Raw genomic sequence first — 15,432 nt, forward strand, 5'->3', positions numbered from 1 at the left:
TTGGCATGGAAGCTACACAGAACCTGCTCACCAGCCACAGGTGTCCCTTAGAGTCAAGCACTGGCCAGCCACAGACCATTTGAGAGAACAGAGTTCAAAGCTAGCAATTTTTTTGAAGTTTTTTAATTTCTAAGGTGATAGCATGTTCTTTCTAATGTCTTCAGGACATCAGGATTTTTTTCAATATTTATTTCTACTTCTTTAATGCTTCTTACTTAATTCCACTATTTAATTCTTACTGCACCTTCCCCTACACATCTCTAATATTCTGTTATCTGGGGAACTGAGGAAAACCTCTCTCACTTGCTTTTTCCTATTAGTGTTGAAAGATTCCATGAAGTGTCTTCTCCCTGTGACTGCTGCTGCCAGACACAAGCAAGGAATAGTGCTGTTTCCATATGAACATACAAACAGCTAAGAATCAGTGACTGCCTGGGTTACAGGATGGACCTGTACTTGCTGTTCAGTATTTTCTTTTTTCCCCCTTTGTTGTCTCACTTATATCTGCTGATAAATCCCATTCTGAAACCCTACACCTTGTCCTGGGTTCAGATGGAAGGGAAGACTAAGTTTTTCAAGTTCACAAGAAGTTGTACTAAATCTTTGAACAAGGAAAAATTGTCAGGACTTGTCAGAATTATTTTTAAAATATCATTTTGCAGGCAGAATTAAACATGTAATAATTCAGCAAGATCTGAAAAGCAGCCTTTATATTTCTATGTGTTGTCTTCTCCTGATGAGAAAGTGGTTGTTCATTGCACATTCTTTCCTGCAGAATTTAATTGCAATGTGTTACTTTACAGAGGTAAATAAAATTCTGGGTAACAGAATTGCTCGGCAAATGGGTAGAGCCTTTTTCCACAAAAGCTTCCTGTGATTAATGAAAATACCCTGACACTGACCTCTGCACTGGCTTACAGCCACCTACCAGAAGAGTAAATCGCATACGGTGTAGAAGCTACAAGTACACATGATGAAAAAAGAACACAACAGACAGCCACTTAAGTCTTTAATTTGGCAGGACAAGCCACAGCAATGCTTGATGCTTAGGTGCTTTCTTTAGACTTAGGGTAGGTGAGGACACTCTAAGAATGTTGTTTTGATTCAGAGGGTTAATGAGTGTCAGTGTGTAAATACTGGTGCAGTCTTTCTGCTGAGGCACTGGATGTTTATAGATTTGAATTTTTAAGGAGCTATAAATGGAAGGTTTATTTATCTTGTCTGAAGTGCGTGGGAAAGGCTTGATCATAATGTTAGAAATTCAAAGCTAACACTTAAAAAAAATCCTTGCATTTCAAAGTTCAGCTTAAAATGCCATGGCATATCTTCTGGAAGGGAGGCAGCAGAGCAGGCAAACTGCAGCAGCCCAGCAAAGGCACAGTGCTGGTGGCTGTGTGCTCTCTGAAATGTGTGCTTTGCTGAGGAAGCAGCTCAACACACACACAATTTCATTGCCTTCAAGTCAAGAGGTGCAGCAGTAGATAATATCACCGTGTTGGCACAGGGACAGCAAACAACAGCTCGTACCTTTCTCCTACAAAGCCATCTGCCCCAGCTGAATATGATTGACTGAGAAGTCACGTACTCAGCCTCATCTATCTCCCCAGTTGGTGGAGAAAAAAAAAATGCAATTCAGGTTTCAGCATTTTTGTAATCCCTCTGAGCCTCCCATTAAATATGCTCTACTGTGTGGGAAAGGATTAAAGATTCTTTGGGCTCCAAAACACAGTATACAAAAATTAAGTACTACAGCGTGGTTTGTGGTAAGGCAGCAACTAAAGTGTCTGTAACCCAGAGCAGCGAGTTCTCTTTGATAAGTAACACTTGTTGACAGCTTAACATTTCTGTTGGTAACACATGCCACAGTCATGTATGGCCTTTGTTTTAAATATTCTGTACGCAACATACTTCATGAGCAATTTCATAAATAATCAGAGTTGCTCATATGCTGTTACTAACTTAGTTCGGAGTGCCAAAAGAAGGGAATATTTGCTGGCAAGGAGAACTTCTGTTGCTTTAAGAACAGCTCATAAATCCTGCCTTGTAATAAATATTTCAAGATTAAAATCAATGCGTTACAAGTTTCAGACTAGGCTGTTTATCAAGATGAAATAGTTCATTTCCTAAAAGGCAATATTATTTACATTTTATGTGAGTGTGGGTGTAGATGAGAAATTTTTTTTTTAGAACTGCCAGGGTTTTTCTCCTAAGAAATGGTAAATGAAAAATGCCTATTTTTTTTTTTTTTTTCCCTAGTGTTTTACTGCTTTGAGAGCCTGGCTTGCTGTCAGGCTTAGTTTGTGCAGTATTCAATTCTACTACATGTATTGTGCTTAGTGCAATCAAGCATCTAGCTTTTTTTGTCCTAATTTCATAATTAAATATATGATTTTTTTTTGTGAAAAGGACACCGCTGCTGTGTACCCAGGCCTTGGGGAGAAAGTAGGGGTGAGAAAGGGCGTAACAGATACTAAAAAATGAGGCTCTACAATTCATACTTCTAAAAGAAATGTTGTCTTGTCCTGCTTACATTATCCTACTTATATTTAACTTCTCCCTTCCACGTCTCGACTGTTAAGCAAAGAGCTGTGACTACTGACAACTGCACCTCTGACTAAAATTTACCAATGTTATGATGCAGACTAGAAAGTCCTAAAGAACAAGAGGAATCAAAGTATCAAAGCTGCATTTTTTGTCATTTTTCATTTACTTGTTCTGCTAGAAAGCACCAATAGATGAGGTGTGAATACCATCTCATAAACAAGAGGTCGGTTCCAGCATATGTAAAATGTTACTGCTGAAGTAGCTGTATAACTGTTTTCACCATCTGTAAGGCAAATTAAATGAGGGTTCCAAAGGAAGTGGAAAATACCACCATACCCTACAATTTATATCTAGGCTTTCCACCAAAAAAGCATAAGAAATACCTACTGACTATATCCATCTTCTTATTTTTTCATTATATCCATCATTTCGTTTTTCTAAACCTACAGCCTGTTTGCTTTTCTTTTCTCTGTAGTAGCTTCTAATGTTAACTTCCAGTGTGAGCTTTGCACAGTATTCCTCAATGTTATCCTTTCAAGATGTTATACATGCAGGTGTTTTATGTATCCACTATTTTTCTTAAGGTCCAGGCTGATAACAGTATTATTTACCAAAAAATGCCTATAGAAAGAGAAATGTCATAATGAAAAAACTTAATGTATGGGCCACTCACTTCTTGATTGTTATTCTTGATTTATTTTTAATGTCTTTTGTGAAGCTGAAATTATAACCTGTTTCCTATCCAGTTTCAGCTTTCTGATATTTTGGTTTGATTTCAGGTTACCATTGGGCAACTGTATTCCACGCAGAAATTGGTTATTGAGAGTCCAGGAAACACATAGTTATGAGAAAACTCTGATCCTGAAGCAACACTGGACCATCTTCAGCATCCTACAGTGCCACATACAGATGCATAAACTCACTGCACATGTCTGAGCTTTTCTGTTCAGCAGATGAAAAGCCTGGGAGACTCAGTTTTTTGGCAACCAAAGTACTATTTTCTAATGGTTCACATGTTCTAAAATATATTGCTGTGATTTATAATATCATGTCAGGTAGTCTTGAAATCTGTTTGCTTGAATGTCCCATGTGATTAAATAGTTCCTGCCCTACTCTATAATACAATAAAATTTCATTAAACTACCTGTAAACAAATACATTATTCTGCTCCTGACCTCTTCTCTGAGCATAAAGGATGTGTTAGATTTGAAACCCCTCACCCAGTTACTAAGGCTAAGTTATTTTTGGTTATGTTTAATTTTAAAATATACAACATCTGAATTAAATTACTAAATACCTAGTTAATTTTTAATATTAAGCCCAGAGATGAACCAAGTTTTTGTCTCCTGGACCCTGATACTTAAAAATTTCACAAGCTGCACTGTGTCATTTCTTTAAAGAGCATCCCTTGACATTTCAGGAGGTGACATAAAAATTTCACCAATTCTTTCTTTAGTTTCCAAGAGTTAATGTCCAGTCTCATCCTCCTTTTAACAATTAACAGAACAGAGTAGCAGACTGGAAGACTTGCATCACTCAGGTTTGGGAGCTTTAAAATATATTTTGACCACCAATTCCCTTTCCAAATTTATTGAGGTGCAGGTATTAGCAGAAAGCACCACATCAGTTTATGCAGGGTTTCCCTTTTTCACAAAGTTCATTAATTTTGCAGGAGATAAAGAACCTTATGGTGACAATAATGCAAGTGCAGTAAGTCATAATTTGGCAGCAAGCTTTGCCTAACAAAGTGGAACACTCAGTATAGCTCTTAATTGCTTACTATTAAATCTGTAGAATGACCAACACTTTTAAATCAATGTTTAAAAACAAACAAAATGTTTGATTGTGTGCTGTTCAAGTCATTGCTGTGCTTGGGTTTGTTTTCTGATGCAGAAAAATTAAGCAGCGAGAAGCTTTTTTAATGGCATACAGAAAAAGCTTCCTTTATTTTTTTTCATGGGATTGTTGTGGGGTTTTTTAAGAAGAGAAACAAATTCAAAACTAGTTCCATGACACTGTGGCTTTAACCCCCCTGTATTTTTTTTTTGCTTTCCAAAATTCATCTTTGTTAAGAAGGTCTATTGTTTTGTGTTGTCTGTGCTGTGTAATAACATTATTAAAGTAGAGGATAGACAAAGTGTCTAATTTAGAACAAACCCCCATTCCTCGCTACCATTTAAAGTGTATTTTATAATTTTGTACAGTTAGATTGAAATGTGTAGCAATGCATTCTATTAACAATATAGTGTACAGAATAAGCTTCTGTGACTACCTGAGACTACAAATGTAGCCTCCATCCTCGTTGTAAAATAAAAGGCAAATAAAGTAATAATTTTCCTTATGTTAGGTGTGCAAGTATTGCAATGGAAATTGCTTTTAGTGGCCATTTTATTAAAATGGAATGTAGTTACTCTAATAGGTAAAATTCATTAGATCCTGTATTTTAACTCTCCACATTCACAACTGCATAATTAAGTGCACTGAAGTTAATAGTGATAGTGTAGAGGAAGAAAAGTTTGATTACTATTTAAGCTTCCAGTGAACTCAAAGAAATGTAATAACATCCTACACTTTCAGAAGACACAAGCTTGGAAGGGCTGCCAGTTTTATACTCTAAGGAACTTGGTCCCTTAAACAATGGATGCAAAATCCTTGTTTAAAACAGCTCAAGTACTGGAACAAGCACTGCATACCAATTTAAGACCTGCAAAGTATGCTAGGAAGCAAAATAAACATCCTTTTAAATAGTGTAGCCTTAATTTATAAAGAGGGACAATTCCATCAGTAACATTTTTACTATTTAAATCTGTTTTCACCATGTTTACCAAAAAAAAAGTGTTTTTAAATAGAGGCACTTAAAATAGATAATGATTTCTTCCAAAATACCTTTCCAGGCAAGATCTGTATCATTCAGCTTCCACCAAGTATTCATGCAGTAGATGGTACATGCTGTCATACAGGCATGCAGTCATGGACATATAAAATTTCTTACCCATTCCCTTAAAAGTATGAAGATCACTTCTCCATTCATGCCTGAAACTTCTTTTGTTAAGTTTTGGTGGTAGATAAAACACTCCTGCACTCCTAATTCGTGCCACCTGCTCCTACTTTCTGCCTCAATGTTACCACTCAGTCATCCGCTCTCCCTCAGGCATTTACACCTGCAAAGAAACACTGGTAACCTTCAGGATGCATTTGACAGAGATGACCCATCAAGAAAAATATCAATAAAATTCAGGCTCTATAATCTCTCTCCAATCTATAGTGCAGAGGTTAAGACAGCTCACTTTATCAGTCAGGGGAAAAATAGTTCTTATAAAAAATTAACCATCCATTTACTGTACAGTATTTATATGTTACTCATTAGAAGTAATTTAAGAAAACTCCTGCTGCTAAGGACCCAAAGCCTGTGTGATGCTATCTAACTTGTTAGCAAAAGTGCAAAGCTAGCAAAGGTATCAGGATTTACTACTCAAACCTCAACAGTTACTGTATTTAAATGTCCATTCCCTCTTTGCTTTGGACAGATCTGTATGTTTCCTTTCCTCACCAACACACATGTAAGTGCAGCCTCCATTAGCTATGTGCATATCAGTTGTACATGACTGGAAGATACCTAAAAATCCTATTTTTTCCTTGCCTAATGTGCATTTTAAGTAAACTTTGTCATAAGGTACACAGTTGTCTATAAAAACATACCTCACCAAGTGCTCTATCATTGGAATACTACAAGCTACGTAAGGAAAATACTTAGAAATCACATCTGGATTGGGAAGTCCAAGGCAGAAATAGTATTTGCAGGCTGGGATGATTTTAGTATTATATTTGTATGCACTCGCCCAGCACTCACTCTTGGCTGGGCAATATGCTCATTGTCACTGATGGAGGCAGGGAACTAGAGAGCTGGCTCTGTGGTCCAGCCTCGGAGCTGCTGTGCTCTTGGGGCTGCACCTTCTGTGCCTCACCAGTTCCGTTTACGTTGCAATACTCATTAAATCTCTCTCTTGGCACGCTGTCAGGAGCTTTGTTGGATTTTGTCAAAGCAGGGTAAACAACAGGAATAGTTAAAACACAAAGGAATGATCCCATGACCTATGTAGAACGTCCACTATTATAAAAAGTATATCCTTTTTCCTTAGAATTGAAGGGAGTTCAAGAAATATCTTCACTAAAGCTGCAATGTCTTAGCAAAGCAAGCTTCCTTTTGTATTATATTGCAAATGTTTGTCTGTTCCTGATCTCAACATTTTGGCAAACTATTAACCTCAGCAGTATGTACCAAAATTTGAATGTTTACTTATACAGATTTATGTCATGATTTCACAGTACAAACTTGGAAACAGTGCTCTGAAAGGGAAAAAAAAAAAATCTGTTGAATATTAGTAACTCTGTAAAGGACAGGCATATTTCTGTTGTGTGTTACAGCTTCTCAGGAGATTTTACTGCAATTGAAAGCTCAGTTTCAAAATACCCAGATGTATCAGAGGTACAACTGTCCTGGAGGAAAGCAACCAGAGAGCAGCATGTGAGCACTTCACATATAGTGTTGAAATAGACCGAGAAGGATTTTAACTTCTTACTCACTTTTCTAGAAAGGTATTTCTATATAAAACTTCATTCAGTTTTGAGGCATGAAAAGCATTATTTTCACCCTCTAACATCAACAGGTAAAAGAATAATTTTATGGAGAAGCACCAGCCCCTCAATTTACTGCCTGTAATGCAACATAAATGCGTCTCTCCCGTTACCCAGCAAGGACCATACATACACATGAACAGAGCCATGAAAGAGCTGTGCACTGACTGTTTTCCTGAGTTTTCCATAATGATCTACAGTGAAATCCTGGCATTATTCAAGTCAGGACTATACTGTTCGCTTTGTTCCACAATTCTTAACACAGGCATAATTATTTTGTACTCTTAGGAATGTTTTGCTGAATTACCTTTATTTAAAAAAAAAAAAAAAAGGGAGTGTTCTCTTTTACTGACAGTTTAGATTCTTACTTTTTCTTTTTTCAGTATTTTAGAATATAAGAATAGTGCATGAGCCCTTAAAATGGAAGCAGGAAAAAAGAGAAGCCAATTAATTCTTCCAAAGCTGTGTATTTTCTACAACTCTTAAGAGGAAAAAATTCAGAACTCTCAAACCTGTTGCACAAGCATATGCACCCGCAAAGGATTCTGCAGCTGACACAGGAAACTAAGTATCATCAGTGCATTTGAGAGAGATGGTTCTTTCAAAACTACTCACCTGTTTTAAGCCCAATAGCTACTGAAGCTCTGCGAAAGGGGGGAAGTGATGGTAAGTAGTGCATTCAAATGACTGCTCTTCTGTGTTCAGAGTAAGAGAACTATGGAGACCTGTGAAGAATGTACAGGCCTTCTATTGAAAGAGTGCACCACATAAATATTTATACCAGTCTTTGGCAATATGCTAATCCAAGGCAAGTAATTTTCCCTCTCTTAAAAAGAATCATGAAAAACAATTAAGGTGATTTAATTACTGCCACACATAGACAGCAGATTTTGAACTCCTGACAGAAGAACATCCATCACAGTGCCATGTTATCCTAACCTCATAACACAAGACTCTGAACAGAATAGACAATTAAACCTAGATCATTTCCCCTACCTTCCTGGAGGACTTTGGGCTGGATCCAAATCCCAGGGAAGCCATTGGGAGCAGAAGCCAGGCTTTTCAAGTCCGGAGTGAAAGCTCTGGCTTTAAATAAAACAGAAGTAGTTTGCATACAAATTTGCAGTTCTTCATGACACCAAAGTAAATTTAGCTTCACAGTACTTTTCTAGATCATTTAAATCTGAATTTAAATGCAAGTATAAGCTGCAAAATATTGCTTAAGGAAGATTGAACTTTGATGTCCTTCCCAATTACCCACTATAGAGGTTCAACTATATTAAACTTTTTGGGTTTATATACACCTATAAAACCATTTGGCAGCTGTTTCTCTCCTATGCCCTTAATCCATGGGAGGGGACAGACACAAATCTGCATAAACTTTGGAATTCTTTGGAGAGAGTGCTAACCAATCCTAGGTTGGAGGAGTTGAGGGTGTTCATGAGCACATCCTCCAGAAGATAAGCTATGATTGTCAGTAAAGTATTACACTAACAGTAATGCAAACACACAAGAAGGGTGCTTCATTTAACATTTGGCTCTACTGGGCTTTTTGATTTTATAGAATTAGCTCTACTTCATTTTGAATCTATTTCTTGAAGAAAAAAGTTGCAATTATGTCAAGTATCTGAACCTATGACCATGAGCAGCAGGCCTGTGCTGTGCTGATGTGAGCTTGCCAGCATTCAGGACTCACATGGAGCAAATCTGGTTTCTACACTGCTGCCCAGTGTAATCTTTGATAAGGTCTTCTGTTGCTGTAGCCCCCGGTAACTTTATCTTTGAAAATACAGAGAACTGTATGTGGGCAGTCTTTGAAACCTGCTTTGGACATCTATGCTTCCGTAACATCATAAAAGTACAAAAACGTACTGTCTATTAAAAATTCAGTATGTTTGATTCTTGTCTGAGACTTTCCCCTTTCACCAAAAAAAAAAAAAAAAGTAATTCTTAATAATAAAAACAATTTACCTGTTATCAAAGCACAAAAATACTGTGCTTTAAGTATTACATTTTGCAGGAGTTCAGATTGGCACCAGTTTTCTGAAGCACTCAGAACCATTTTACTGTTTAATCTCAGCAACTACTTACTTGCGTTTTGAATTTCAGATCCAACATCTGAAGAGAAGCCATACATGTTACATTTTCTGGATGTGGGTGCTTTATACCCCTTGCCCATAATTTACAGAGTAGCAGAGAATGTTTCTCTAGCTGGGGATCTTCAAGGTACCAGCTCTGCCCCTTAGCCCAGACACAGCCAGAGGAATAGGGCTACTCCTTTAAATTCTGTTTAAGGAGAGATCCCTCCCCTCCCCCTTTTTTTTTTTTCTTTTTTTTGGCGAGGCTTCCTTGTTCTCTGAAGTAATGAATAAACAAAACACAGAATAAGGAATGGACTTCAGAAGCCCCAAAAATTACATTGTACTTAAATGAAGAATCAATGTTAATGCTGTTAGCATCACATACCATCTTAAGAGCATGCTATTTCATTGACACAAGTATCTGAAGAAAAGCTAAATCATATCAGACTGTTCCTTGTAATCTCCCGTAATACAGTAGTGCTCAGTATTTTTAAAGCAAACTTGTGTAGGGAAGCAGAAGAGTTCACTACTGTCCTTTAAACCTTCCATGCTTTTGGCGAGAGTTTATGTGCAACTTGGAAAGCAGCAGTAAGAACTGCTCTGTGCATTTTCAGAGCAATTGGTACAAGTCTAACAGCAAGATGATTTCTGAAGAAATTAAATACCTCTATATTTGGCTGTGTGGGTTTTTTAGGAGGCCAGGAGGGAAAGCTGCGTTTCAGAAGCAGTGAGTGTGCTAGCAAAACAGCAGGAACTTTATAGTCTGAAGCTCCCTCTGCTTCATGCCTTTTCCCTAGTAATCTGCCTGCTTCTATCCAGTTCTGTGCCAGCTCTCTGAAAAAAGCAGGTTATCTGAAGACTTGTTTTCAAGTATGGGGAATTTTATATAGGAGCAGATTTTTCTAAGGTGCTCATAAGGCTTTAAAATGTTTCATATCTTCAGAGGAAACGGAAGACCCGAGAAAACTCACAGTATGCTGTTTTAAGACGGAGAATAATCGTTCAAGGTCTTGCTGAAGAACATACATCCAAAGGTCAAAACATTTTCTGCATTCTGACAATGCCTTATCTCCTGATTTCTTCATCCAAACTTTAAACCGAATTCTGAGATACTGTATCAGAATAATTCAAGTGGAGTCTACCAAAACCTGACTATTTTCCACCCGTGCTAGTAAAGCTTCCTCACATCACAGCTCTGCACATGATGCCCGTTACAGGAGCATACTGGGTTGTAATGTACTTGCAGGGTGATTTGCCCTGTGGCTATGGCAGGACCACAGTAGTTTTCAGGTACAGCCCTAGATGCCACTCACAGACAGGCAACAACTGTGGTTATCATGAGGCACACCAACAGCTTCGTTCCCTCCACACTGCACACGTTAGTGTAGGGGCACAACCAGGTCACAAAACTAAGAAGTATCCAGTCACATTTTGCAATTCAGAAAGACAATTTGTACTGGTGAGCTTTTTAACTTTTTAAAAGCTTTTTTTATTCTTACAAACCCATTTTCATTGGTACTTTCTGCTTAATTTCAGGCCTTGGAACATCAGTAGTAGTCCAAGGCTTGCAATGCAAGAGTGAAGTGTCCATCATTTCAAGTGTCCAGCGCTATAAAGTCCAACTGTGTGCACAACAAACCCCTTTCCCAGCAACATATAAATACTGAAAAACATGTAGCAAAATAAGTCGAATAAATTAAAAATACTTGGGAAATGTGGTGCAAAATGTAACATAAGGAGAGCCGAACTAAGGCCCTTGTTTTCATTCATCACTGAGGACACCCCCTCTATATTGCATCGTCACTCCTCAGTGAGAAGGGTCATCCAAATCGGTCCCCGCTCCCCCAATCTGAAACAACGGAACCGTGTGTGAGACAGACACCATCTCTTCCTTTACAGTGCGTTACTCAAAGGTGTTACCAAAGTTCTCCTGATAAACCCAGCATCAGCAAATATTTTAACTCGTCCTTTGTCCTGTTTGTTGCTTCTTTTTTTTTTTTTTTTTAGACTGGTCAGTTGTGTGAAAAGAAGTCACCGGTCTATTTTAAGCCAAAACATTTTTGCAGAAGTTCCCGCTGGCTGCTATTAGCCAGACGGGATCTACACACAAGCCTGGGGAAGGCGGGGAGCGGTAGCAAGAGTGTGCTGAGTGACAAAAACCAGAGCAGCCCAGTCCAGCCCAGCCCCGGATCCGGCCCCAGAACAGAGTGCCTGTTGTTCAGAGCCGCCACATGGCACGGCAAAGGTGGGACGGGCACGCAAGCCTGTCATGAGTTTGACAGGTGCTCGCAACAGTGAATCGCATTGTTACGGAGCCCATTGAACTCAAAGAATAATAAAAGACAAAGCACACCGTTGCTGTTGCAGTACTGTGTCTTTGAAACGGATGTCAGAACGGGAAAACAGAGATGGGATATGGTAAGTTAAACCTGTAGAGAACATGCCGTTAAGTTTTATCACTCAAGTGCTCCGTGCATCTCTGACTAACCAGGTAAGTGAAGTCAAGACCTCAAAAATTCACTTCAAGAGGGAAAAAGCAAAGAGCACACTACTCAGTCTCCTTGTTCTCTCAAATTAAAAAAAAAAAAATAGAGAAACAGGAAAACGATTCCACAAGCCACAGCAACGCAAGCCTACGCACATCCAGCTTTTACTGGCAGAACCACCAGACTTCCTTAGGGTCGTCTCCGGGACGGGTGCCTCGCCGCGCCGGCGGTCGCTCTCCCGAGCCAGGCCTCCGGCTGCGGGGCTGCGGCCGCCGCCCCCCGCCCGGCAGGGCCCTCGCAGCCCCCTCCCCTCGCCCGGCCGGCGTCAGTAGCGGGGGGCGGCGGGGGCCGGCGGGCAGCCGGCAGCGGGGCCGCCCCCGGGGAAGCCGCAGCATCGCAGAGTGTAGTTGCGGCCGCCGTTGTTGTCCCAGTACTCGCCCTGCGGGCTGCGGTAGCGGATGGCGAAGTGGAGGGCCGAGCCCTCCCGCAGGCTGGGAGGGACGCACAGGGCGAAGCCGTAGCGCTCGGCCGGCGGGTCGCCGGCGGCCGCGGGGGCCGGGGGCAGGGGGGCGGCCGGCACGTCCAGGAAGGAAAGCCACTCGTTGAAGGTGTAGCGCACCGTCACCTCCTTGGGGCCGGGGCCGCCCAGCACTTGCACCGTGCCCCGCACGTCGGTGGGCGCCGGGGGCCGCCCCAGGCGCTCCAGGCAGACGCGCTGCCGCCGCAGCCGCTCGGCGCTGGGCTCGCCGCCGTCGGGGAAGTCGGGCAGCAGGCGCAGGGCGGGAGGGCGGGAGTGCCCGCAGAGCAGCGGCGGGTCCCGCTCCTCGCCGGGCGGGCTCTGCAGGCGGGACAGCGCGGCGGGAGGCACTTGGGGCTCCTCGGCGTCGCTGAAGTGCTTGACGCTGGCCAGGCTCAGCCCTAGCGAGTCGGCGAACTGCACCCGCTTCTTGCACTTGCTGCAACAGTCTTCGCCCGCCGCCGCTTCCTCCTCCTCCTCCTCCTCTTCCTCCTCCTCCCCCTCCTCCCGCCGCTCGCCGGGGACCGGGGACGGCGGCCGCCCGCAGCGGCGCAGCTCCAGCAGCGCCAGCCGCTCCCCCGCCGCCTCCCGCCTGGCGTCGCGGGGCACCGTCGGGGCCGCGCCGCGGAGCCGCCGCTCCTCCACGGCCAGCTCCTGCCGCGGGCGTGCGGGGCTCGCCATGGCGGGGCGCCCCCCTGGGCCCGTCCCGGCCGCCCCTGTGGCGGCAGGCGGACGGGCCAGCACCGCTTTATCCGGCGCCCCCGCCGCAGGCCCCGGGTGGGGGGCGCTCCCCACCTCCCCCCCCGCCCCCGCCCCGTCTGTCGGACCCGGAGCCTCCCCGCGGGGCTGGGGCGGCCGCGGCGCTGAGGGCGGGGGCGGGACCTCCCGGGACGGGCAATACGGAAACAGCAGCGGCCGCGACGGGCGGCCACGCACGTCCTCCTGCCCGCAGCCCGCCGCCCGGGCCGGCGTTACCGGGGCGCAGAGGAGAGAGCCGCGAGCAACGCGGCCAGGCGGTGTGTGGGCGCCGGAGAGGAGATGGGGAGAAACGAGAGCGCACCCGCGCAGCCAGCCCTGCCCCCGGGTGTTCCCCCCCGCTACCGCCCCGCGCTGCAGAGCCAGACCGGGGGGAACCGCGGGGTCACGGGCTGCCGGAGCAGACTTCATTATTATTGTCATTCATTAGCATCATGATAATGATTTACGCTCCCCATCCCCCCCACCGGGAGATACCCCGAAGAAAACCAGCGGAGAGTCAGGATTAAGCAGGACGTCGCCCAGCACCGCGTCGGCACCACCGAGGAGTCGTAGTCGTGCCCCGGGGGCAAAAGTGGAGAGCAGAGCCGCCCCTTCGGGCCGCCCTGAGCCACTGCCCCGTCCTCCCCCTCCAACCTCCTCCTCGCCGCCTTCCAGAGCGCAAGGTCTGCCCCTGTGCCGCGCTCGTCGTCAAATGTCTATCTTCTGCAGCTGAGAGTTTGATACCCCCAGTTTTTACGTTTAAATTGGTGTCCACCCCTCCTAACTGCAGAGAAAAGCTTTAAGACCTGAACGCGAGGACAAGACCCGAAAGGTAAAACGAACACCAAAGGTATTCACTTTCTAAATTGTGATACATTTTGTTAGCAGATCTCTAACCATTTTCCTCCACAGTTAATACCAGGAGTACTCTGTTCATGGAAAGTCAGGTGCTCAGAAAGCACGCCCATGTGCACACACCCCCTTTTTGAAAGTCAGAATGTCTTCAAAGTTTCCACTTACCAGCAAAAAAAACCAAACCCTAAAATGCTTTACCTGACAAAGAGAATCAGAATCCCCCTCGGTTTTATTTTCTGAGTGTAATACATAGCAAACAACATCCTCATAACAAATACTTCTATTAGTATGGTGAGATCCATATCTCAGAATTTTCCAAACTGAATTCTATACTCTCTGCCTGCCTCTGCTATTGTCTGGGGGTGATTTGCACGGATGATTGCAAGCATACTACCTCATTAAACTTCCCCCCATTCTTTCTTCCATGGAGGAGACACTAAAAAGCATATGCAACTAACACAGTGCTTTCTGAAGCAATACAGTCCCACTATGGATTTATCAGAGGGGTTTTTTGTTTGTTTTGCGTAGTTAGTTTTATTTTTAGCGTCAGTCTGGTTGCCAAAAACTTGAGTGAATTCCCAACTTGAGTGAACACAGGGCAGTTCAACTGAGTGTGCCGTCTGGATCTCACAGAGGAATGAATGTCAAAGCAGGAGAAACATCACTAAACAGTTTTCTTCACAGATACTGCTGTGAAGATGTTCTTACTGCACCTTGACCGAAGAATTGAACAGTGACTAGTTACTCAGATGTGCCAAATTATCGGACTCTTGTTAGTCTTTCAATTCAGAGCATTGTAAGAAGAGGAATGGAGGACAAACATTCCCCCTGGCACCAGCTGTGCTAATGGAAAACACAACAAGTTCCAGTTTGCCATCAACTGCTTGTCACCAGCACGTGGCTGCAAGCAGGTGCGCTCACCAACCTGTTAGCCCAGCTCTTCACAGGAGCACTGCCTTGCCTGCTCTGGTCCAAGTGAGCTGCTGTGCCACTGTTCAAGCTCTCTGAACTAACCAGCTCCAGCTTAATGGGAGTACACTACAGAGCATCGTCCTCAGTTACTCATCTGTGATGCAGCACAAGAAGGAGGGGAGTGATGGTCTTCCTGCACACGGCTGCTGGCAGGAAGGCACGGCTTTGGCCTGCTCTCCCTGTCACTCCCAACACGCCGGTGGCTGTAACACAGCAGTAGACAACAACACTGGGCCACTGGCCTGATAGCAATCATTTTGATGAAAGCAAGTTGCAATGCGAGTGTTTTCCTACCTCTGCCTGGAAATGGGACCTCATGACTTACCTGTCTTGGGCACCTCAAATTACCAACTTGGAATGAAGAAAAATGAATAGATGTCATGGAGTTAATGGTGCCTAGCATTTACAATATCTTCAAGAATACGACACTACTCCTTTCCTTTTTTGAAGTAGTATCTGGGTTATGCTGAAGAAAAGAGTAATTAAGAAGCCAACCCTTACTTCCTCATGTGGTGTTTATTCCACTAATGCATGCTTTCTCATCTTGCCAAATCATTAACAAATGTTTTAGGCAGTAAAGTGAAGAAATGTGCCATTTGCTGAT

At 43.3% G+C, this 15,432-nt stretch overlaps 2 protein-coding genes across 4 annotated transcripts in view; one reads left to right on the forward strand and one right to left on the reverse strand.

The window, feature by feature from the left end:
* LYRM4 (LYR motif containing 4) overlaps window positions 1–4,885 on the forward strand; it is a 93,244-nt gene extending 88,359 nt beyond the window's left edge. For all 3 annotated transcript variants that reach the window (XR_007888606.1, XM_051610554.1, XM_051610553.1), the window contains one exon: window positions 3,324–4,885. Coding sequence is in view for 1 of the 3 variants with exons in the window: in XM_051610553.1 (XP_051466513.1) it covers window positions 3,324–3,386 (63 nt within the window). In the remaining 2 variants the exon portion in view is untranslated. The remainder of the gene's footprint in view (window positions 1–3,323) is intronic.
* A 6,730-nt stretch (window positions 4,886–11,615) lies between these two features.
* PPP1R3G (protein phosphatase 1 regulatory subunit 3G) lies at window positions 11,616–12,944 on the reverse strand. The gene is made up of 2 exons (XM_051610251.1): window positions 12,782–12,944; window positions 11,616–12,739 (listed from the first exon to the last, which is right to left on the reverse strand). Exons 1-2 carry the CDS (start codon window positions 12,942–12,944, stop codon window positions 12,072–12,074), a joined length of 831 nt encoding a protein of 276 aa, XP_051466211.1. The 3' UTR covers window positions 11,616–12,071.
* Between the last annotated feature and the right edge of the window lie 2,488 nt (window positions 12,945–15,432).

The sequence above is a fragment of the Apus apus genome, chromosome 2 (genome assembly GCF_020740795.1).
Source record: "Apus apus isolate bApuApu2 chromosome 2, bApuApu2.pri.cur, whole genome shotgun sequence".
Taxonomy (NCBI): Eukaryota; Metazoa; Chordata; class Aves; order Apodiformes; family Apodidae; genus Apus; species Apus apus.